General features: G+C 45.6%; 4 protein-coding genes, 1 long non-coding RNA gene and 1 pseudogene across 6 annotated transcripts; 3 read left to right on the top strand and 3 right to left on the bottom strand.

Moving 5' to 3' along the window:
* Positions 1 to 218: 218 nt before the first annotated feature.
* Positions 219 to 3,094, top strand: LOC136491368 (myb family transcription factor PHL11-like). Of its 2 annotated transcripts, XM_066487645.1 has the most exons (7): positions 219 to 749; positions 921 to 1,036; positions 1,264 to 1,340; positions 1,451 to 1,508; positions 1,608 to 1,680; positions 2,365 to 2,434; positions 2,511 to 3,094. In XM_066487645.1, exons 3-7 carry the CDS (start codon positions 1,293 to 1,295, stop codon positions 2,925 to 2,927), a joined length of 666 nt encoding a protein of 221 aa, XP_066343742.1. In that variant the 5' UTR covers positions 219 to 749; positions 921 to 1,036; positions 1,264 to 1,292; the 3' UTR covers positions 2,928 to 3,094. The 2 variants fall into 2 exon arrangements, with proteins under 2 accessions (XP_066343742.1, XP_066343741.1); XM_066487644.1 differs by lacking the exon at positions 921 to 1,036 and having other exon boundaries at positions 223 to 749; positions 2,511 to 3,086.
* Positions 3,095 to 3,247: 153 nt separating this feature from the next.
* On the bottom strand, positions 3,248 to 9,345 carry LOC136492307 (uncharacterized; annotated as a pseudogene).
* On the top strand, positions 4,903 to 8,665 carry LOC136491369 (uncharacterized). The gene is made up of 5 exons (XR_010768028.1): positions 4,903 to 5,407; positions 5,492 to 5,833; positions 6,893 to 6,967; positions 7,074 to 7,198; positions 7,588 to 8,665. It is a non-coding gene; the product is annotated as an uncharacterized lncRNA (long non-coding RNA).
* Positions 9,346 to 9,505: 160 nt separating the features above from the next.
* Positions 9,506 to 11,552, bottom strand: LOC136491366 (ubiquinol oxidase 1a, mitochondrial-like). The gene is made up of 4 exons (XM_066487643.1): positions 11,137 to 11,552; positions 10,882 to 11,010; positions 9,947 to 10,435; positions 9,506 to 9,820 (listed from the first exon to the last, which is right to left on the bottom strand). The coding sequence occupies exons 1-4, from the start codon at positions 11,434 to 11,436 to the stop codon at positions 9,761 to 9,763; spliced, it is 978 nt and encodes a 325-aa protein (XP_066343740.1). The 5' UTR covers positions 11,437 to 11,552; the 3' UTR covers positions 9,506 to 9,760.
* Positions 11,553 to 17,467: 5,915 nt separating this feature from the next.
* On the bottom strand, positions 17,468 to 18,964 carry LOC136493597 (ubiquinol oxidase 1b, mitochondrial-like). Its single transcript, XM_066489696.1, has 3 exons — positions 18,518 to 18,964; positions 17,787 to 18,404; positions 17,468 to 17,691 (listed from the first exon to the last, which is right to left on the bottom strand). Exons 1-3 carry the CDS (start codon positions 18,824 to 18,826, stop codon positions 17,632 to 17,634), a joined length of 987 nt encoding a protein of 328 aa, XP_066345793.1. The 5' UTR covers positions 18,827 to 18,964; the 3' UTR covers positions 17,468 to 17,631.
* A 3,753-nt stretch (positions 18,965 to 22,717) lies between these two features.
* Positions 22,718 to 23,541, top strand: LOC136492308 (uncharacterized). The gene is made up of 2 exons (XM_066488368.1): positions 22,718 to 23,142; positions 23,226 to 23,541. Exons 1-2 carry the CDS (start codon positions 22,718 to 22,720, stop codon positions 23,539 to 23,541), a joined length of 741 nt encoding a protein of 246 aa, XP_066344465.1.
* Positions 23,542 to 24,807: the final 1,266 nt, after the last annotated feature.

Raw genomic sequence — 24,807 nt, forward strand, 5'->3', positions numbered from 1 at the left:
CGTTTTGCCGTTCACGCTGACCCCTAGCATCTGAAGAAACACCAGGGATCAGACGGTATTCAGCTTGTTCGCTTGTTGGTTTTAATCAGCCCAAACCAGCCAACCAACAGTATTTTTCTTTCACAACAAACCAGCATCAGCCAGCCTAAATCAACTCAGAAATCAATCAGCGAACAGACCGGGTGAAAAATCGACGCGTCCCAGTCCCAGCCGTGTGCTTCTTGTTGCCAATGACGGGATGGAGTACCTTGCCCACCGCCGTCTTGGCGCCTGGGCCTGAAGGAGCGGCAGCCAAGTGGCGCCCCCGGGTTGGAGGCGTGGCCGAGCGAGATGCCCGTCCGCTTTGTTCTATTCCGCGCGCCGTTGCGTTGCATTTGTCGTCCTAGATTCCTCACACACACGCCCTCCTACTTCTCCGCCATGCCCTGCGCTCCTCCTCTCGCTCTCCTCTTGTCCTCACATACACCTGTGCAGCTGTGCTCACGACTCTCGCGTTACACCGGCCGGCCTCGTCTCCTCCCCCTAGGAGGCGTTAACGTTATATTCTCTTGAGCAAGAGCCTCGTCGTCTTCGTCTCCATTCCTGCTGCTGAGTGTCTTTGGCCAACGGAGAGGGAACGGCGATCATGATGCAGGGGAGCTACGGCTGCGGCGGGGCGGCGTCACGGGACCCCAAGCCACGGTTGCGGTGGACGCCGGAACTCCACCAGCGCTTCGTCGACGCCGTCACCAAGCTCGGCGGCCCGGACAGTGAGTCATCGCTCTAGTTTTCCTTCCTCTATCCGTTCCCCGTGTGTGCTCTGTGCTCGTGTCTTCATGACGCCGTCCGACGCCTAGGCGATTGCTTGATGAGCCGAACCCTCTGCAGTTTGCTAGTATGGTGCTTGGAACAGAGCATATCGATCTGCATTTTTTTTTCAGTCCGAATTCTGCGCTGCCTGGCTTTGAGCTACTGCAAGGCTGCCGTTGGCCGTTGGACAACTCTAGAGCATAGTCAGAGGACAGCTGTAGTGTTGAAACAGACTAAAATGGCACAGGTACAATTCCACTGACATGACCAAAAGGCAGTTGGAATTGAAAAAAAACGGTGCCACAAATTGCCTTTGAAAAAAGGCCACGTCGCGCGTCAAGTTCAATTCCTCTGTCTGAAGTCCCAACAGCCACTCTCTTGCTTTCCAAGCTCATATTCATCTGAATTTTGCTTCCTTACGACATCACATACCTATTACTGTGGAGTAACCATTTCTTGTGCTTCCTGGAACAGAAGCAACACCCAAGTCAGTGCTCAGATTGATGGGCATAAAAGGCCTCACTCTTTACCATCTAAAAAGCCACCTCCAGGTCTGACCTCTCTTTCTTCACTGCCTCAGCATTACTAGTACACACCTACGTATTCTCCTTTTCTCTTGCTCCATTGTACTGAAACATTGAGGCTTTTCTGATGTCTACAGAAGTATAGACTGGGAATACAGGGCAAGAAAAGCACAGGCTTGGAACTTGCCAGTGGCGGTATTGAGCCTCGCACTTCCTCTCTTTCTGTCATCAGGATTTGCCGCGCAAGGGTTCCTTTCTTATGATCTTATCTTGCTTCCGCTCTTTCGTCATCAGGACTTTTCTCACAAGGCCTCAGTTCAACCACAGCGCATCCTCCAAGTGTTCCTGCTGAAGGAAAGAACACGAGGTAACTAGAAATTACCTTTAACTGACAAATTTTTGCAAGTTATATACCCGCCTTTTGTGCACAACATAAGGGCAATATTTATTACAACTAATATAGCGCATTGAGTCAAGTAGACAACTGAAGATGCTAGAAATGTTACCTTAAAAAAAGATCATACCGTTACAAGCAAGTATATAGGGATTTCCTCTCTGAACCTTAAGCCGTAACTCAAATATTTCTCGATCTCAATTCCTATCCACACAAGTCATAATAATAATTGAGACATGAGTTGTTAGCTTCTTAATTGGTTTATTATTAAACCATGTATTATTTGACTGCAAATATGGGACTGTAGAAGTGTAACCAAAAGCAGGATAATCAAAATCCAGAACCAGGATTCTGTCTATCAAGTAGATAAAACAGTACAAATGCCACCCAAGTGCTACAGAATACGGCTTGCCTAAAATTCTCCTAAACATGTTTAAGCCTTACCTGTTACAAACAAGTATTACTTGCACTAAATGCAAACAATTTCATTTCTATTCTATTTCCAAAATTTGTATGCAAACTTTCTCATATAGAGGTCCAGGGAATGTGAATGCTACAGATTGCCTGTTAATTGACTACAGTGGGCCCTTTTTATTTGGTTAAACTTTTCTGCATTAATTGAACTAACCATTTGTATCCATTTCTTATGTGAATCAGAGAAACAGCACTTAGCTATGCACTAAGGTATCAAATTCAAGTCCAAAGGAAGCTACAAGAACAAATTGAGGTAAGATAGATTTACATCATTGCCACGAGATTTGCACTCTTCCATAAACACTACAAGTGCTTATGTCTGTAACCAGGTGCAAAAGAATCTGCAGATGCGAATTGAGGCCCAAGGGAAGTACTTAAAGACAATACTAGAGAAAGCTCAGACAAATATTTCCTTTGACACAAATGCATCCAATGGCATAGAATCAACCAGGTCACAGCTCATGGACTTCAACCTAGCTCTATCAGGTTTCATGGACAATGCAACTCAAGTATGCAAAGAAAATAGGGAGCAATTGGTTAAAGCTTTGTCGGATGACAACGATAAAGATAATCTAGGCTTCCATCTGTACCATGTAGGAAGTCAGGAGGCTAAGGAAGTCAAGTGCACACCAAAAACTGAAGACTCGCTCCTACTAGACTTAAATATTAAAGGAGGATATGACCTCTCTTCTAGAGGAACGCAAGCATGTGAACTAGAATTGAAAATCAACCAGCAGATAGTATAAATTTGTTCACAAAGCTGTCAGTTTTGGGAAGTTCACTCTTTGCAATTAGATTTTTTTTTTTCCTGTGGGTGTTGAGCATGCTTGTCCAATGCCCACAGCTCACAGGTTTCGTTTACTCTCTGCTAATGTTATATTTGCTGAAAGAAGCTTTTGAATAAATAAATGTGAGCATTGTTTCTTCTTGAATTTTACACATATGTAGAATGTGGATACGAGAATGAGAGAGCTGCATCAGTCTAGACTCAAGGTATATGCATATCTAGACATTTAGTAACCATATCTAGACATTTAGTAACTTGATGTGCATCAAATATGTTCAGTTTCCCTGACCAAAGAAGATACATAAACCAAAGCTAAAAAGTTGTATGAGTGCCAAGAGCAGGACAACTGAAGCAATGAAGTGTTGAGTTCGAATTATCTGCATACAGGTCCGTGGTGTTAACATGCCAGCCATATTTACTAAAACTTCTGTCATTAGCTCTGATTGTTATTGAAGCGTTTTTCCATAGTTCACATCATCGAGATATTAACTTAGTTGTAATGTATTAATGCAGAGTTGCCCACCTGACAAAACTTTTTTGGATAATAGCATTAATCAAGTCAAGATGTCTCATTTGTTATGACATAAGATTGTCCAAATATTTCTCTTGTAGCTTGGTCAAACTGTGTTCGGGATTGGCAACACTCAGAACCCCTCAAAATCGTTCCTCAAAAACAAAAACCCTTAAAGTTCCTATACTCCTAAGCACTAGGAATATTGAGATTCCACTCCTTTAATGTGATAACCCACAAATCAAAAGGCCAAAACTAAGTTATCTTAATTATTAACCAAGTTAAAAGGATATTATCCTTGGAAAACTGAATTAGTACAATATCAATCACCTCAAACTAATGTGTAGAAAACTCACGCCCATGGAAAAGAGCATGGAAACAGAAGATTGCAACAAAACAAAACTGTGGATGTGCAGGAGAGGCAACCCTTTACCTGCCCTATTTGAGAGGATCAAGATACCAACAACTGTTAAGCATACTGAGGCCACAGAGCCAACCACAAGTGCAAAGGCGTACATTTGGCTTGGAAGGTTAAGTTTCTCCTGAATGCTTTTCAAGCCTTTGTTGATCACCGGGGCCAAAGTAGCTGCACCGGCGACACGGAATAGCCTTGTGACATTGTTACCGGTCCACATTAGGATAACAATCTGACAAAAGGAAAGCAGATGAAGATCAATCTTAGGATACTAACACTTTTGCATTGGGCAAACATGCAGACAGTAACATGGCTAATGACAACAACAGCTCAAACTCAGCACTAGTTGGCACCCTGGGATGAGAGAACGTCAGATCACACTGAAATAACTAGTAGAAAAAAATGATATCGTCAACAGAAAGAAAATGGGCGTCTTTTGTCAGTATGAGACCATTTTTGCCAAGTTATCTGTTAGCAAAGCACCTCAGAATTGTATCCTACAACTATAGTCTACACTCTACAGATATCAAGGATACAGGATTCTGGTTAGTTGTGTTTGCCAACCATGAACATCTCCATCGAGAGCCTCATTGGTACTCCTCAGGTCCTAGGTTTAACTTCCGTATGAGCGAATTTCAGGCTGTGGTTAGAAAAATCCTCTCGTATGTCCCAAATCCAAAGCACAGGTCAAAAGCCAGCCCACTCATAGGTTATGGTTCCCTGTGTATGGATGGGGCAGGAGGTTTGAGAAGACCTTCTTAAGCACAATACCCGGAGGCGCTCTTGACCCTAGGTAGGCGAGTTTTTTTCCATCTAATCTACCACCCCTATAATACACCAGTTAGAATAAATCTACAGCCGCACAACAAATGCCTGCTCCATAGTCATGACCTATGCTACATCCACACACATGAATGCACCTAGAAAACATAACACCATCAAAACAGATGCACCAGATTATCTCTTAGCCATTCTCTCTCATTACTCATCCAAATCGGCTCATGTTTAGTGTGTCTGCCCTCCATCGCCCTCCCGCGGACCTCCCATGCGCATGCGCCTACCCCCGCCCGCCACCTCTGACCTCGCCTCCTGGTGTCGGTGCACGCCGCAGCCCGCGCGCGCGGCCCCCACCCTCCTCTTCCTCGACAGCACCTGGAGGCAGGCCAAGGAGATACGCGCGACCAGCCTGCCCGTCCTCTCGTCGCTGGGGGTGGTCCCTGTCGCCCTCCAGTCGACAGCTGCGCCGACAGGGACATCATGTTCGCGTCCAACCTCGTGGTCAGGAAGGAGCCGCGCAAGGGGTGTGGCGGTTCGACCCGAGCTGCTTGTCGTGGCTGAGCGAGCTGAGCCCGTTCCTCCCCTCCGCCGGCACCGGTGCCGCCGCAACCAGGCTGGGACAGGCGCCGTTCGCGCCGAACCTGCGCAGCATCCTGCTGCTGTCCACGCCCACCATGTCGTCGCTGGCCACCATCTCCGTGCTAGAGTTCTTCAGCAGCACCAACTTCCCGGACCTGTAAATCTCTAGATGATTATTGACCTCACAACAATTCTACTGATTGATTCCATTTCATTACTAATACTTTGTCGTTGCTGTCAGGTCTCATCCGTGTCTCGCCAAGCAGCCCGGTTAAATTTTTTAATCTCTTTCCCTTTGGAAATTCAAAGAGTTGGCGTTCGCCAATGGTAGCTACTGATTCGTTAATTAATTGATTGGTTGTAGGAATTTTCCTTCTCAAAAAAGCTTTTCTCCGTTTCCATGGATTGATTTGCATGGAATGATGAGAAATAAAATGAGATGACAATAAAATTTTCCAAGCAGCACGGGCACTCTTCTCTAAAGTGCTTGCTTGTTAAGGGATGGAAAGCTGAGGCCAGCTGGAGCATTCCATGCGGAAAGTGGAATAAAGATGAGGAAGATCACACATATGCCATTAGAGAAGTAAACCTCTGCCTGTATCATGTTCCTGAGTTTATTTTTCTTTCTAAGTGCATGCTGCAATTTCTTTGAAATATATTATACTTGCAACAGTGAAATATATATTCTAGATTGGCAAAATAGATCTTTAGAGGAGCTCTGGAACTCCTGATATGAGTTTGTGTTTTAGGGGTGAAAATCTGTGGTCAGGTGCTTTCAGCTAAGTTGAGAGGGTGTTTACCCCTACTGGTTTTACCTGATAAGAATGACTTCAAATCAGAAATCAGTAGTTTACAAACCTGTAGGTTTGGAGGCCATAGTATACAGAAATTTTCAGAATTTTTGCAATGAAGGTTTGGCGCAATTACATAAAAAAGAAATAAGTTCTGTCTTAACTTTGGGCAGCGTTTCTGACAATTGAGTTTCTACTGTCTGTCTTCTTTCAGTAATTATGTTAGACATTCAAGATTTTGTATCCCCAAATCTATGTCAAAAGAGAGCTCTTGAGCTGATTTTGTTAGTGCTCATGGATATGCAAGCCCCAATATTTGGTTTGCTTAATATCATAGCAGTTTGCTATTAGTTTCTTGGAATTTCTTTCCACGTTGCAGTTTAATTAGATTAAGATTAAATCAAGCCTTACTGTTTGCAATGGTTAGCTCTGGGGTTTGCTTTGTGAGTATCCATTACTTTTAAACTCAGTGTCCCTTGTTAAATAACTAGGTTAGCATGATCCATTTGTCATCCGTTGACATTGATACATAGGGTGCGACCGTCTCCAAGTGATCAAGTTCATCAAGAACTCATGTTACCTAGCATTTATTTGCCATTTTCCTGTAAATGTTTGGTCACTATAAAGTTTTGTGTGCTAATATACAATCTAATAGACTTTTTCTGTAAAATGTTTGCTCTGCTTAGAATTATTTATAGATTGATACTTTACTCCACTGCAAATAAGAACCACAAACCAATGCAACTCTGAAATGTTAAATTTTATCAAGTTCATTGATACCGGTTAGTTAGTTGAGGGCCATTTACAGAAAAAAAATGTGCACTGATTGAACTACGAAATGAATCATATAGGTATGAACCTGTCATACTATAGACACATTCGGGTTTTGCGGTTGTCAAACTCCAAGGATGATGCCAGTCCAATTGGTATGTATTTCTTCAATTCAAATTAACCTATTATTTTATTTGGCTCATTAATATTCTTTCATATTTCGTTCTAATTTTTTGTCTCTATATCTCTGAATTATACTAGCTTGGGATTATTCTTCATGAGTTTGCACATGGTTTATTTTTGGAGGAAAAACTAGAATGCTTCACGTCATGAAGTATGACACTGAAGTTGAGAGTTTATCGAAGCAAGGTCAAGGACCTGGAAAGGTATAAACTCTGGCATGCCCATCCTGAGGCCGCAGCGGCATTGATGATGTCCTGCTTGTATTTTTTCTTTTACTATTCTATTTCTCAGGTTTTCGGTGCTTCGGAACCATGCTATATTCTGATTATATATTCAGATTTTTTTGTTTGCATTGATGGTGACCATATGATGGGATCGACTAAAAAATGTTCCCATCGATTTCTGTTTGCGTTTAATAACTCGGACATATATGCCTTTTGGTTATTTGATTTGTATGGTTATATGCTGCCGTAGCGTTAGCACGGGCATTATACTATTCTTATATAAAAAGAATATTTTCGCCATGTTTGCTGTAAATTTGTGGCTGAGCCTAATCTCAGGGTATCTAACTGACGCTTGCTGTTCTATGCAGGGATGAACTATTAGGTTTGTTTCAGAGAAGCAATCTCTGTCGGTTCACAAATTAGAAGCCTGTTCGGTTGGCTGGTTCGTATCGTTGCTGGTTCGTTTATGTGAGAGAGAAGTACTGCTGGCTGGTTCATTGCAACAGTGTCCATGTGAGGGGGCTGGCCAGCCCAGCCAACCAGCCAGCCAGCCAGCCCCAGCCGAACACGGCGTAGATGGCTGCATTGGGCTTTGGTTTGTTTTAATGCTTTGGATGTTAGGTCTTTGACTCTTTGTTCTCTTACTCCAATGTTAAAATATTCCTACAGTTTATTTGCTATGCAATTATCTAATCTGTTACGAGGACCAGATCTATTTCGAATCGAGTTATTTATCAATAAAAAGTCATGTTCAGTGATGGTCCAACAACTATTTAGACTGTCGGTGTATAAATTGAACTTCTGATGTATCATAAAAAAAAACTTGTTACTGTTGTGCATCTTTACTTTTTGAGTCAAAACTATTTCGGGACTGTCAACAGTCCACCCTTCAAACTATTTCTGAACTATTTTTTACAGGACCTAATAAGTGTGCTGTTGGTCTTGATGGCCACATTATTTTGGTTAGCACCACAGATACATTGTTTTGTACCTCTACTGAATCAACCGGAGGATGATCTGCCGCTGACCAACTTGAGGTAGTCTTCACTGCAAGGTTGTTGTCATCAAGTTTCATCGACAGTGGCAAGGCGCGCAGCGACAACTTCACTGTCAGATTCGGAATCAGAGGAAGAGTAGAGCTGTTCATTAACATAAGTCAGTGTTAAAGTAATTCTGATGGTCAAATGGCCGGGTTACCTGCTATGCCGATTTTGCCGAGTTGATTAACATGGGCTTCTGCTACTGTTACTTATTGCCGTGTTGAAAGTTTACTGGTAGCCAAAACTATGGAAAAAAAAAATCGTCGTTCGGTTGTTTTTATGTATATCTCTGAAATGAACCCGTGGCGTTAGCACGGACACTATACTATTTGACACTAGTAATCGAGATAAAAAAAAGTGGATCACAGGCTAGCAGCACCTATGATACATGAGCAAACAACGCAGCAAAGCCATAGCTCGTAGAGAACATACACCGAGCAGAGCCTTGAGATTGGCCGCAGGGTTCTTGCCGGTGCTCTTCTCATAGCCGAGGAATGCGAGCACGAAGAAGGTCGTGTAGGTGACGGCGTCGAACAGCCCGTAAGCCAGCACGGCGGCGAGCCCGAGCTTGGCCACCCTGGCCCTCGCCTCCGCGCTCTCCACCTGCGCACATTCACTCACAGTCACACAGAAACCCCAACAAACTCCCCTTTGATTCAACCACAGTCATCACGAACTCACCATCCACTTGGTCCAGAACCCACCCTTCGACCCGGTCTCGCCCTGAAAATCAAGCGGAGAATTAGCCCAGTGAACTCCGCTCGGCACTTCAGGTGCTGGTGCTGGTGGTTAGCCACCTGCGGTCGGGGCGTGGGCTCTCGGCGGCGGACGCGCGGGGAGTTTTGCACGCGAATCTGCCCTCCGCGCCGAGGAGTGGGGACCCCACTGTGGGGTTGGTGGTGAGAAGCGGCGGCGTGGAAGCTTTGCAGGTTTGGGTTGCGCGATGACGCGGGCTTGCAGGATGCAGGCCACAGATGGTACTATGGTAGACATGGCGGGGCGCGGTGGCAGACGGGGGAGAACGAGGGGAGCACGGCAGATTGGGCGAAGGGTCCGCGGATCCCTCGTCCCTCGATAATCTGCCATCTGGGACAACGACAGAGGTTGGCGTGGCAATCAAGCGCCGCCCAAGTACAAGCAACGACAAATGAAATTAAGCACAATTAATCATCTGCAAATAAGATACAAGCTATGCAGAAATTGTACTTTCCAGATCAGAGAGCCCAATTCAGCTGACACGAAGAACCAAGGAACTTCAGGAAGTGATAAACGCCAGAAAAGCACCTGTCACACTTAGAGATATGTACATAGATATAAGCTTGCTCTGATAAAGACGACGGTGAGGCGTACATAAAATAGGTTTGACTCTCAAACAGCTGGTTGGAAAATATCCTAATCGCGGTAGTAGTACTCATAACTCATAAGCATTCTTTCTTTCGATTAAAGACAAAACACTCATTTGCTTATTAGCGATGCAAAATTCAGCGGAGCACAAACAGCCTCAGTGGTATCCGATCGGCGCAGGGGACTGCTTCAGCTGCATGCCCTGGCAATGGATGTCCTGCACGGCACAAGCAAATACCAACTCAGACTTCAGAACCAATCCCATAAACAACATATACACGTCTCCGACGAAATGGGATCGAGCAAAAGAGGCGCTGGTATTGGAATTTGGAAGTGTTCGTACCGATGCAAAGTGGTTGACGTCGCGGTGGTGAGCCTCGTCGGCGCGCACGACGGTGACGACGTCCTTGAGCGTGGCGTTAGCGGGGAGGCGCCAGTAGTCGATGGCGATGGCCGGGGCGGGGACGTTCTCGATCTTGCCGGCCTCCAGGTCCTTGAGGTACTCGGTGTACGAGTGGATGGCCTCCTCCTCCAGGTAGCCGACGACGCGGTGCGCGAACTTAGGGGACAGGAGGTAACCGAGGAAGTAGGCGTTGAAGAAGACGCCCTGGACGGTGATGACGAGCGCGCGCTCGTACCACCTCGGCTTCGCCACCTCCATGAAGGTCATGAGGTGCATGCGCTCGTTCTCGGCCTCCTCCAGCAGCGCGCGGATCCAGCCGCCGCTCTGCTCGAAGCGGCGGAGTGAGCGCAGGTGGAGCAGCATGCCGCCCACCATCCCAGGCACCGCTGCCACGGTCTCCAGCATCATCGCCCGGCAGCCATACCGCCTCTGCAGACAATTCGCCCAATTCACAGGGTCAGCTTACAACAGTACAGGAATAATCGACCTTTCACAACCTTTGAAAATATGCAGATCATTTGCACATGCATCTACGAACAGAACTTCTTCTAAAAGCCCGATTAAAAAGATGAATTGCTAATACAAACAAATATTATCCACCTTCGTCGATAGAATATAAAATCGATTCCCCGAAGTGATCGAGGTGAATATAAACTACTCGATTTCATCCACGTTGCAAATTGAAAATACAAGCGCGCTGCGACTTCCCAGAAAGCAGGAGCACAAGAAAAAAAAATCCAGGAGTTATACTTAACCCCCATGCCACGCCATGTACTAGTGAAGTCAGTATCTATAGTGGTCCAGCCAATTAGAAACGCCGAACTGATCATCCGCGCGATTGAACAGAGAGAGCAATGGATTGTGCGTGCACGAACCTGGAAGAAGATGTCCGTGGGGAAGCGAAGCGACTTGACGGTCGAGTAGGCGATCTTATCCATCAGCGTCTTGGGCTCATGGTGCCTGGTGAGGTCAATGGACGTGTCAGCCGTGTACGTCTCCCATGGCTGCAACCAAAAACAACAGATTAATCACGCACAATCAGCGCAAACCGATCCACCGCCGGGACGAACTGCAAAGAGCAGATAAACTAAACAATGATCAAAGCGAAGCGGAAGGCGCAGGGCGCGTACCCTAAAGCAAGTCCACTTCCACTCGGTGCCGTCGTCCCGCACCAGCTTGTTGTTTTGCTCGATCCCCCAGTAGCTGTTGATCGCCACCGCCTTCTTGTCCCCTCCCTCCTTGGAGGCCTTGGCTGCCTCGTCCTTCGCCTCCGAAGCGGCGGCGGGGGAGGACGTGGACATCAGGCGTACCATGACTGCCTGGACACCGTTGTTGCCGCCGGCGAGCAATGGCCTCGAGGCCGCCGCTGCGGTGAAGAGACGGGAGCCGGCGCGGCGGAGGAGGACGGATCCGGCCCGGGAGCCCATCATCGTTCGTGATCGCCGCGTGGCAGAAGTTGCGAATTGCGATCGCCGCCGCCTGGGATGGGGGGAAGTGAATCGTTGGTGGGCCACCTGTTTTGACGTGGGTTGCAGTTTGGAAATGAGGCGGATGTTTTGGGGAGGACTTTTATATAGGACTGGTGGGTCCGCCCCGTCAGTGATGGGGAAGGTGCCTTGCTTCCCCGGGCTTCCAGAAACCGAGGAGGTCCTTTCTTCTTCTCCAAGTCGAATGTTTTGATTAGCCCGTGATTTTTTTCTTATGTTTGGAAACAGCCCGTGAATGGTTCACGTGTGTGCACGCAGCACGCTAAAACCTGTATCTGCTTTGTGATGCGAAATTGGTACACGCGTCAGATCTCCCTATACAATACATGCAAAGCTTGTAAGATTTTTTTTCTTTTATTTTCCTGAGTGATGATGCTAAAAATACTAGATGCTTGTAAATGAAACTGCTTAATATGTTTTAATGGGATTATTTTGTAATGTTTCAGTTGAAATATTCCGTTCACACCATTGGGTCGTCATATCCATGGTACGAACTAGTACTTGTAGTACACCTACCCTGGAGTACATATACAAATAAGAAGAGAAAGCAAAGCAAAACGGTACTGCATGATGGTTTCCGTTCTGCTGTTTGTTTTAATGGGATTATTTTGTAATGTCTCAGTTGAAATATTCCGTTCACACCATTGGATCGTCATATCCATGGTACGAACTAATACTTGTAGTACACCTATCGTGGAGTCTTCTACAACTAAAAAGACTAAAAGTAAAATTATTTTTTGGTGCAATTTTTTTTGGGGTCGCTCCTCCCTTCCGGCCATGCGATACACCGCGCGATAGAAAAAGAAAATGTCATCCCTGCAATCCTCGCCTGTTTTGAAGGAAATAAATCGATCACCTAAAGCCACATGCATGGAAGGAAACAATAATCATGCATGAAAGGAAACAATTGGCAAAGATCAAGCAAGACTCCTCCCTTCTGGCCATGCGATACCCCGCGGGATAGAAAAAGAAACTGTCATCCCTGCAATCCCCGCCTGTTTTGAAGGAAACAAATCGATCACCTGAGGCCACATGCATGGAAGGAAACAATAATCATGCATAGAAGGAAACAATTGGCAAAGATTAAGCAAGACTCAATGAGGTTGACCCTTAATTTTAGTGTTTCCAGCATGCAGACCTGAAATTAAAAAGTGGCTGCTCCTTGAGAATATCAGTGGTGCCAAATAAAAGATGTGCAGGTTATACATGGTGAGACTGGTGAACCTTCTGCAATTTTCTAAACGAATATTCCCACCATTCGTATATAGGTCTATTCCACTGCGTTTCTTCGTGCTCCAATTAGCATATAATATGAAAGTATTGTTGTGCTCATCACGACTTCCAGTTGACTACTCCCATTAGCATATACTTCATCTGCCCCAAAATATAAGTCGTTATGGGATGTGTGCAGGTCAAACTTTCTCAACTTTGACTAGGTTTCTAAAAAATACGTGTAACATTTATATCTCTAAATAAGTTTATTATGAAAATATATTCAATGGTCTATGTAATGATACTAATTATGTATTATAGATATTAATATTCTTTTATATATAATTGGTTGAAGTTTAAAAAAAGTTGACTTCTTGGGAAGCGAGAATAAATTCTATTTTGGGACAAAGGGAGTATATGAAAGCAGTGTTGAAAATATTTTAACAATCAAGTTCATCTCTGTCTGATTGGTAAGCTTAGACATCATAATGGCATCAAAAATTTTGACTCTCATGGACACCCTCATGGATCAGTGCAAAGCATCCCAATCCTACAACATACACAAATAATAACCTTAAAGTTATGATATTTTCAAAGGATGGACAATAAAGACCATCTTAGATGTTCTGGCATTAGAGTATATACGTGCAGACACATAGGCACCGTGGTGCAAGTGAGCAGCCAACAGGAGTCGAGAGTTAGGGGGTGTTTGGATCCCAGGATTAAACTTTAGTCCCTGTCATATTAAATTTTTAGATATCAATTAGGAGGACTAAACATGAGCTAATTATAAAACTAATTACATAAGTTGTGGCTAATTCGCTTGCCAGCGCTGTGTACAGGATGGTATAGAGATGTGGTGGAACTTATTCGTGGATTTGTTGGCCCACGAAAGAAATGAATATCGGAAATCTCTTCTTGCCGGTATAAAAAATAATCTTAGCCGTATCACGGAAAGATCTACACAGTAGAGTTTGTGAGCCTGCGACGCCATACTCTATATGACTGTGTAAATTTCACGAACTTAGCTTTTTGGATTAAATGTCACTTTAACGTCGGTCATATACTTTTACAGTATTGTTATCTTATCGTGCGATCCGTATGTTTTTAGTACAAAAATTTAGCTGTCCCGTAGCAACGCATGGGCACGAACCTATTTGCATATATACTCGAACATGTGTGTATATGATTATATGGAGATGCAGTGGAATTTATTCATGGATTTATTGGCGCATGAAAGAAATGGATATCGTAGAATTCGTTTTGCCGATATAAAATATTATCTTAGCCGTATCACGAAAAAGTCTATACAATAGAGTTTGTGAGCCTACGACGTCGCGCTCTCCATGACTGTGTTAATTTCACGAACTTTGCTTTTTGAATTAAATGTCACTTTGACGTTGATATTTAATTTAACAGTATTGTTATCTTATCGCGCGATCTATGTGTTTATAGTACAAAAGATTTAGTTACCCCGTAGCAACGTACGAACACGCTACCCAGTACATGTACAAATAAGAAGAGAAAGCAAAGCAAAACGGTACTACATGATGGTTTCCGTTCTGCTGTTTGTTTTAATGGGATTATTTTGTAATGTCTCAGTTGAAATATTCCGTTCACACCATTGGATCGTCATATCCATGGTACGAACTAGTACTACACATACAAATAAGAAGAGAAAGCAAAGCAAAACGGTACTACATGATGGTTTCCGTTCTGTTGTTTGTTTTGTCTTGCGGACCAAGAAAGACTCTAGCGGTCCAGCTTCCAGCGACCCCAGACCAAAACCAGGTTGTCAGTCAAATGTGGCAACGTACTATATTTAGGATGTTTTTCTTTTTCTATACGGCGAGTTTTTGCATTTAGAGTCTGATTGGTTGGCTACCAAAATTTTCCATGCTCAAGATTTGGCAAGAAAAGGTTGTCAAAACTTGAGCAAAAATATTTATCATGTATTTAGCATGTAAATTGTGAGGTATTAGCAAATTTTGGTACCAAACCAAATGGCTGCTAAAATTTTTGCTTGCCTAAGTTTTGGCAACTAAATTTTGGCTCTCAACAAATCAGGCTCGAAGATCGTAATTCAACAGTATCTAATGTAACTACCAGGATAAATGAAATATGTATATATACTGGAATTCGGCCAGAAACTTCCTGGGCCTTTGCTTAATTAATCTTTGCTGGCATTGATTGTATTTGACACGCAACGTAACAATATTGGCTCAATAAACAATGGTAGGGCATGCTTGTTATTATAGCTCCATTCTCTAGCTTTTAGCTTCTTGATTTTTTGATGGAATGATATTCCAGTTAATTTCAGTGGAGGAGTAGGGTGGATAAATAAGTGAGAATTGTCACATGAATGATTTTAGTGGAGATTGAATATGAAGTAGTGAGAAGCAGATTTTTTTTAGATCTCAACTTTCAATGTAAATAGAGAAATGATCATTACCTACTCTCCGCTAAAATCTTGATGCAATTTTGATGTTTGACTGAAGAGAAATGATTCTCCTAGAGAATCTGCTCAGAGGAGCTCTACCTATGCTAAACGGCCCGGCTCCTTAGTTTGGGAACTAAGGCCCTGTTTGGTTCGGCTTTACCAAAGGGGCTGCTTTTGGAGGTTGCTTTTTCAGAAGCAGCTGTTTTTCCGTAGTACATTTTTGAAAGTTGGTTTGACCCTGCTTTTGGCTTTTGGCTTTCTGCTTTTTAAAATTGATAGAATAAAAAGCTCTTCCATAGTTGTTTCAAGAGAGATAAAGATAGAAGGTATATTTTATACTTGTTTAACCAAACAGCTTTCAGCTTTTCTACAACTCACAGCCCACAGCAGTTTTCCCACAGCTCACAGTCCACAGCAGCTTTTTCCCACAGCCACAGCTCAACCAAACAGGGCCTAAAGCCGCTAGCAGTAGCAGGAGACGAGAGCAGCTGAGTATGCGTATGCTACTGTATGTAATCATCACGCAAATTTGTTTGCCGTTACGGTACCATTATATGTATAAAAAAGATTGTCTACTAATTTAAACACAAACACATGTCACTATTCTCGAAAAAAAGGATTGTCTACTGTGTGTACCGCACCAAAAAGGTCACATCCATATTCCAATTTCTGGACAGTTTCCAACCGCCGCAAACTCCCTTCAAATCGCCGTCCCCGTATCTGGCTCGTCCAATTCGATATACTATAATTACGTTAATTAGTCACATCTCGATTATGAAAAACTACAAAAAAAATCTATAGAAGTATATCTAAATTACTCACGTATAACATTATAAAACATAATAAGAAGTAATCTTAAATTTGCATATAATTATTCATCTATCATTATTATAGATAATCTACACAATCTCTTAAATTTGTATCTATTGCCACTTTTCATTACAAATAAATAAATAAAATATCACATCAAATCTATATTAAATTACCAACATATTGTTCTTTTAAATAAATTTATTGGTTAATTGAAGCTTTGACATATCTATATTGACAGTATAATTATAAAACTATTTTTTTATAATAAAAAATATCACTACACATACAATTCTTTGATAAGGAAATTAAAATATTTTGATTAGTGGGAGATGTTAGTGCAAATTAAAGATGGCTATATCTTTCTGGCATTTGAGACTTTTTTTTGAAGAAAATAGTGATTATAATGGTTAAATATTAATATCCTCCTTAGATTAGCATGACTATCCTTTCCTAGATCTGACTTCAAAGAGCAAGGTAATGTAGTTTTAAATGATTGTTTATGACATTATAGTACTTCAGAGTGAACGCAGTTAGGATCTAAAATCCTTATAATGCACAAGATATAAGTTTGAGAAATCACCTCATCGAGTCATCGTGGATGAAATAAATCATCCCAAGTTAAAGCCCATGAATTTTTGTTGGACGGTCTTGTTCTCCATGCTAATGCAGTGAGGTGGTGATGTATTTCCCAGCCCATTTTAATAGATACCTTCGATAATATTTACATCACGACAAGCCACACGAGCATATATAACGCTTCACTACTAAAAAAACATTATCATCATCGGTTCTAAATAACCTCAACATGCTCTCAGACATCCATACCATCTCAGCTACACAATACTTGTAACTATATAACTAATATTATTCTAACTTCACATTTACAAATCTTGCATGGTATATTTGATACTCTAAAAGATCTCAAATGAAAAGATTGTTAATTGTAAAGTTGTAGATCTCGTTGAGTACTACAATTTTGATGTTGATTTTGGCTCCATTCAAGATTGTATCAACCATCCCAAATCTGGTCCGAGAACTTATATTAAATATTTAAACGTATAACTCATCTCAAATTGAAAAGTTTCCAACTATGATGTTTTAGATATCTCTTTAAACTCTACAGTTTTTCTATAAAGTTTGTTTTGATCCGACTTCATATGAAAAAAATGTAACTATTTGTGCAAATCAAGTAATACATAGCTATGAACCAACAGAGATACCTATCAGTGCCGGTTGTGATACATTATCACTGTCAGTTGCCCAGTGGGTGCCCATGGATGCTTGGTGGGGATAGTCTCCACCTAATTTTTTCTCATTTTTTGGAGTAGTGTTTGTTTGGTTGTACTTCAACCCGCACTAATCCATATAGGTTAGGAGAGATTGAGATTTCATCTAATACACCCCAATTCACATGGGAGAGATCAAGATAAAAAAAAAAGATTTATTTTTCACCCCAATCCATTCCAACCGAATCCTTCACGTGACACAAAATACCGATTATTTATTAGAGATCGAGTAAATCAGGCTCGATCAGCATATGGCACAAAATATATATTATTTACACACAAATAGTGCAGACAAATTGATCACAAACAAGGCAGTTGGTTAATTAACATCATGACTGGCCCGTAGTACAGGCGACATTGCTAAACTAGCGGGCCACGTTGACTAAATTAGTGGTACCCGAGAGGCGCAGGCGTGTCCTTCAGCTTCATCCCCTGGTAATGAATGTCCTGCAATGCAATCCAAAGAAACCGATTAATTAGTTGAGATCTGTCAAAGTTGTTCACAAAAAGCAGGTGAATTCTTGCAAGCTAGAGTGTCGTACCGACGCGAAGTGGTTGACATCGCGGTGGTGCGCCTCGTCGGCGCGCACGACGGTGACGACGTCCTTGAGCTTGGCGTCGGCGGGGAGGCGCCAGTAGTCGATGGCGATGGCCGGCGCCGGAGTGTTCTCGATGATGCCGGCCTCGAGGTCCTTGAGGTACTCCGTGTAGGAGTGCACGGCCTCTTCCTCGAGGTAGCCGACGAAGCGGTGCGCGAACTTGGGCGAGGCGAGGTAGGCGACGAAGTAGGCGTTGAAGTAGACGCCCTGCGCGGCGAGCACGAGCGCGCGCTCCCACCACTTGGGCTGCGCCACCTCCAGGAACGTCATGAGGTGCATCCGCTCGTTCTCGGCCTCCTCCAGCAGCGCGCGGATCCAGCCGCCGCTGTGCTCGAAGCGGCGCAGCGAGCGCAGGTGGAGGAGCATGCCGCCCACCATGGCCGGCACGGCCGCCACCGTCTCCAGCAGCAGCGCGTGGCTGGCGTGCCGGCGCTGGAAGAAGAGCTGCTTGGGCACGACCAGCGACTTGACCAGCCAGTAGGCTAGCTTGTCGGGCAGCGCCTTCGGCTCGTGGTGCTTCTTCATGTCGATCGACGTGTCAGCTCTGTACGTGTCCCATGGCTGCACGTACGTACATGAATCATGCATATGAGCGAAGAGCAAACAATCAAACGGAGACCATCACAAATTGGAATTGCGCGGTTGCAAATGTGTAGAGAAGATCAAGTGCTCACCCTGAAGCAGAACCACCTCCACTCCGTGCCGTCCTCCTTCACGAGCTTCGGCGGCTGGATGCCCCAGTAGCTGACGATGGCCTTCTTGTCCTGCCCCTCCGGCGCCGCGGAAACGGTCTTCTGGCGCTGTTCTGGCGCGGCAGCTTCTTTGGCGGCCTCCGCGGCGGCCGTGCTGGACATCCGTGCGGGGAGGATCCTCGCGGCCGCGGGCATGACGCCCCTCGCCGCGAGCCAGGTCACCGGCTCGGCCGCGAAGAGGCGGGGGCCTAGGTGGCGCAGGAGCGCTGCTCCGGCCATTCGGGAGCTCATGGCTGGTGGTGTGGAACCAAACCGTCACAGCCGGCAAGTGGCGCCAAATATTTGGAGGAGCTGGAAGCTGGAACGGAGACTGGAAGTGTGTGTGTGGATGTGATCTCTTCGCAGGAATGGAGATCAGATGGCTTAGTGCTTTTGGTGTTCTGGTACAGCGAAACGTCCTTCCATTTTGGAGTGGTTTTATTGGTGAGTGGGACTCTTGGACTCGGCCGGCGCCCGGGCGCCCGGCAGCGAAGCTTCTAGGACAGATGGACTAGCGCAGCGGAGCAGCCGCGAGGTAGTTTCGCCATGAGTTGAGCTGGATCCAGGGCAGGCAATCAGGCATCTACTAGCTCAAGCTCTGTGCCATAATATGATTTGACCGACCAAACGGAGCACGACAAGTATCGTGGTAGCGGCATATGCTATTCTAGTATTGTTCAAGTGGCAACGAGTCAGCCATCGGTGACTACCGTGTGTACCAAGTACCAACAACCGCATCAATTGTTTAAAAAAAACGTGCCAATAGTCCCACTAGTAAACAATCCTTATAAAAAAATAGTACTACTTCTTCCATTCCAAATTATAAGACGTTTCGACTTTTCAAGACACGTAACTTTTGCTATTTAAATATATAGTAAAAATAATATATCTAAAAAAGTCAAATCATTTTATAATTTGAAACGTAGGAGTAGTAAACAATAATCACAATTGTATACTAGCACGTAAGAGATGGGACAAGGAGAGGTTTAAGAACATGCCAGTATAAAATCATTAGCCAATAAATCCTAGAGGCCTCTGCTAAAAGAAATTGTCAATAGTCCAGTACAAACACATATTACTAAGTAATACTACCTACTAAGTAATACTACCTCTATTGGAAAATAAATTAATTCCTAGAATCACCTTAAGTCAAATCATTTTAAGTTTAACCAAAAATAACAACATCTATGGCACCACATAAGCATATTATGAAAATTATATTCCATGTATTTAGTGATACCAATTTAATATTGATGCTCTTTTCTATAAATTTGATCAAATTGAATTCTAGAAGTTGACTTAATTTAGGATGGATGGAGTATATAGCACATGCACGATGTAGAATAAACATACTAACACAATAGGTGTCTACAACATCAAATAACTTTTATTAAACCCACCTAGAAATATATTTTAATAGTGTTTTTATTTGCTATTGTAGATGTAGTGTTAATATATCTTTAACAAACTTAATTAGTCAAAAATAAAGAAGCAAAAGCAACCTTCATTTGCAATAGAGGGAAAAGTGTTATGTTCCAATATTAATGGGTGAAAGAGAACTCAAAACAAAATATCATCTTAAAGACCCTTATTATTATTATTTTTAAAAAGACTAAGTGATTTTTTACCGGAGTAATATATCAGCTGGACAGCGAATCCCTTGATACCAGGCCTAGGCTACTATATCTGCTGCCGCATGCTAAAAACAATAAATCGTGTGTACAAATTTCAATCAAGTTAAAACCAGTGACCTTTGGGCCAAATGCTTAAATCAATACAATGACGGATCTTTACACACACACACTAAATTACTTCATTTCGTTGAATTATCTTAATTTGTCTGACAGGGACAACAAACCTTTTTTTTCTTTATAAGATTGAAGTCAAATTTAGACCGGTCCGGTGGCCCCTCAGGATTTTAACCACATCTTTAAAAACACACATGTTCATTTACCAGCATTAGGTTGTATCTAAATTTATACAGACCGTGATACAAACGTATCCGTACTAGCTATACATGCTTGCACGATTCTTGAAGCAGGACTATAGGGTAGATATACACGATGCAGTCCAAAACTCTAGTGTACAAGCTACCCATCACACGCATAATATTCTCCTCAAACGGTCTCTCACGGTGTAAAGAAAAGCAATAACACAAAAGGGAAGATGCGATCTATTAGATCCCTAATCTAACCACTAACAAAATAGAGCTAATCTAACGACTAATAACATAATAGAGCGTGATTAAAAGGATACCAAAAGCATAAGCCAGAAACTTCCAGGGCCCTGCTTAGGGAAAATTTATCCTACTAGCTTGCTGGATCTATGGTAGCGCGCAGATTCTAGTACAACTAACCGGCGGCTAAGTGCATCCTAATCGGCGGCTAAAGATATATACCAAGCAGGCAATTATTAGAATTTAGAATTCAGAACTCCTTCAATGATACAATACACACAAAAAAAAAATATGTTTTCTTTAGTGCAACTAACCGGCGGCTAAGTGCATCCTCCAACAGCTAGCCTCCATGATTGATATACTATATGTCTTGCACATGGTTCGAGAAAGACCTAGGAAGAGTTAGACGATTCATAAAATACCGTTAGAGGTTGTAGTATTTGTACACTATGTCTATGTGTATCCATCATTTGACCTGTCCTTGCTAGGTCTAATATAATCAGCTTCGCTACGGGGAAAATATTTTTATTATTTATAGTAACACAAGCGCACAGAACTTAGCAACACAGGCGTGTATCTAGCTTAACTCATCGGATTGTTTTTAGTTGCAAGAAAATGATAAAATGCTTGATAGTATTAAGTTCTTGACAAACTTAGAAAGCATAAAGAGTTAAATGCACCAGAGGTCCATTAACTTGTGAGGAGGTTTCGGTTTGATCCATCAACTTCCAAAGTGCCTTTTTGGGTCCATAAACTTTGTATGTCATATTACTTAGGTCCATACTTCTCTACGTTGACTTCTCGTGCTGATGTGGCATGATGTCGTGGCCATGTGGGCGTGCAGGCAGGTGCCGCTGCCCTACCACACGGGCGCGAAAATAGGCCAGCCGTAGCCCCGCGGCGCGTGAGCAGAAGCCGATGCCATCACCGTGTCGCTCTCCTTCCTCGCGTCGTTATCCCTCGCCCACAACCGGTTCCACGGCGAGCTCCCCGGGGGGGGGGGGGGGGGGGGTCCCGCTGTTGCCGAGCCTCTGCATCCTCGACCTCTCCGGCAACGCCTTCTCCGGTGCCATCCCGGGATCCCTGTTCACCGCCTCCTCCGCGCTGCAGGAGCTCTACCTCTCCTGCAATGGCTTCTCCGGCGGGGTACCGCCGCAGCTGGCGCTCCTGGGTGCCCTGACGTGGCTCGAGCTGCAGCATCGCGAGCTCCACGCCGCCCACACCGTACTGGCAACCGCCTGCACAGGTGCGTCCACGCCACCCTGCCCGAACGCCACCCCCACCAGCCACCGCCGAGGAGCCGTCTGGCGCCCCTGAACCCTCCTCATGCGGGCACGCCCCTGCCGCAAAGGAGTCACGCGAGAGGAGCAGCTGCCGCCTCGGTCGGAGCAGAGGGAGATGACATTGGGGGTGGACAGCGGCATGAGGCCGTAGACGACGCCGTCGTGTCGGCTTTCGACAACCGCTCCTCCCCGATGGTGCCACCTACAGCATCGCGAGCTCCACGACGAGACCTGACGTGCCACCTGACGCGTGTGGTGGCGCTGCGGCCACAGCCGGCCTCTAGGGTGGATGCGCCCTGCTCGTCCTGCATGGCAGCAGAGCCCGTGCCCGCGTCCTGCCGATGGTGGCGCTCGCGGCCGGCAGATCCTGCGCACTCCGGCAACCGATGGTGGCCCGCGTGCCCCTTCCTGACTCCCTGTTCTTCTCCCCTCGCTCACCGTTTGGGCTCGGGCTGCAGCCGCGTAGGCAACCACCGCCGGCGAGCACGTAGGAGGCGCGAGCGTTGACCCGTAGATCCACTCGATGCGCCGCCCCCACTCTGTCTTGTCCTCGTAGAAGCACGAGATGACGCTGATGGCCTCCGCGATGGTGGCCGTGTCAAGCGGCTCATGGGGCACGGCCACGGCGCAGGCAGGATTCCATGAACGTTGCCGAGCTACCAAACCACCGCAGGAGCAACGCGGATGACTCGATGTCATCGAGCTGCTGGATGGCGTCGTCCTCGATCAGCCCGTTGTGTCGATCAGCCCGTTGTGCTCGATGCCTACAACAACTGCTTCGTCGGCCCGCTGTCGCGCAGCCTCGACGAGCTACGTCGTCTCCAGCGGCTCAACCTCGGCGACAACTTCTTCAATGGGAGCGTCCCGACCAAGATCGGGCAGCTTCGCTCGCTGCGGTTCCTGCACCTCGCAGAGAACGTGCTGACCAGGCGGCTCCCTTCGGAGCTCGACGCCCTCGCATCGCTGGAGCAGCTGGAGATCAGATACAATGTCTACGATGGTGGTGTTCCTACGGAGCAGTGGCGCGAGGATGGCACCAGCGCGCCGGGCGGCGCACGTGCATGCCCCAACATCGTCGTTGGGCCGTGGCGGATGACTATGTTCCAGAGGTGGAGGTGCTCGCCGAGGTGGAGGTGCTGGGCCACCTCCGGCACCGCAACATCATCTAGCTACTGGGGTGGTGCACCGACAGAGAGGCCACGCTGCTCCACTACGAGTACATGCCGAACGGCAGCCTGGACGACCTCCTACACGACGCTGCCGGCGCCGGCGCCATGGGAAAGGTGGGGTTGGACTGGGACGCGCGGCACCAGATCGCAGTGGGCATGGCGCAGGGCATGAGCTACCTGCACCACGACTGCGTGCCGGCCGTGGCGCACCGCGACCTCAAGCCCAGCAACATCCTGCTCGACGCCGACATAGAGGCGCGTGTGGCCAACTTCGGCATCGCCAAGGCGCTCCACGACGCCGTGCCCATGTCCGTCGTCGTCGTGGTGCTACCGTGGTAGCTGTCGCTGCTGTTCACGTCGTTCGCGCTCATGTCCCTCGAGTCGGGCGGCATCCGGTCCTGCACGCTGGCGTTTGGGGCGGACCAACTGGACAAGCGGGACAACAACGCCAAGAACGTGCGAACACTGCAGACCTTCTTCAACTGATACTACACGGTGCTGGGCCTCTCCATCGTGTTCGTGACCACCATCATCATGTACATCTAGCAGGCCAGGGGCTGGGTCGTCGCCTTCGCCGTGCCCGTCGTGCTCATGGTGGGCAAGATGGAGATCCCCATGGCCTCCTTCAGCGTCTTCGCCATCCTAACGCTCACCGTCTGGGTAGCCATGTACGACCGCGTGCTCGTGCGGCCACTGTCCTGGCTCACCGGCCACGCGCGCGGGCTCAGCCTGCGGCAGTGGATGGGCGCCGGCCTCATGCTCTTCACCGTGGCCATGGCCATGGCCGCGCACACCAAGAGCGTCCACCGAGCCACTGTGATCGCCCAGGAGCTCCTTCGGCGTCTTCGCCATCCTTAAGCTATTGGAGTTGCGCCGGTGGCCGGCCATGGAGGAGGGGACGAAGCGCCGCTAGAGGAATCCACCTGCACGCCCGCATGGCCACGGCATCATGCCACATCAGCACGAGAAGCCAACGTGGAGAGGTATGGACTTAAGTGATACGGCGTACAAAGTTTATGGACCCAAAAAGCCACTTTGAAAGTTGATGGACCAAACCAAAACCTCCTCACAAGTTAATGGACCTCTGGTGCATTTAACTCAAGCATAAACTACGAGGCCTAAAATATTGGAGGTTGTTACCGAAGATCGAGGCATGTACAAACATATTAAACATCATACAAAAATATGGACCTACGATTCTCCCCTAGTAATATATGTTGGGACCTTCGATTCTAGCGTATATTAATAAGGAGATCATTGGTTCTATTTATAGGAAAAATTAGGTCCAAATATCATAAAAACTGCCTACAACTACACAACTACATCATACAACACTATCTACGCGAACCAATAGGTGATAGAGCCCTTCAAGTGACAACATACCTTAGTCACGAGACAAAGACCTTGTCAAAGCACCTAGCTAGCACCAAGTCCAAAAAGGCCAAAGAATACAAAGTATACCACAAAAGTTCCCTTTGTCAACCATCGCCAACAACTAAGCACGGCGTCGAGTCATTGTTGCCACCTGACACATCAACACAGCAACTCCAACTTCCCTTAGACCTCAAATGGTGCTATCACCGGTCGAGAGACGACGTTGAAGAT

Source organism: Miscanthus floridulus, chromosome 11 (genome assembly GCF_019320115.1).
Source record: "Miscanthus floridulus cultivar M001 chromosome 11, ASM1932011v1, whole genome shotgun sequence".
Lineage (NCBI taxonomy): Eukaryota > Viridiplantae > Streptophyta > Magnoliopsida > Poales > Poaceae > Miscanthus > Miscanthus floridulus.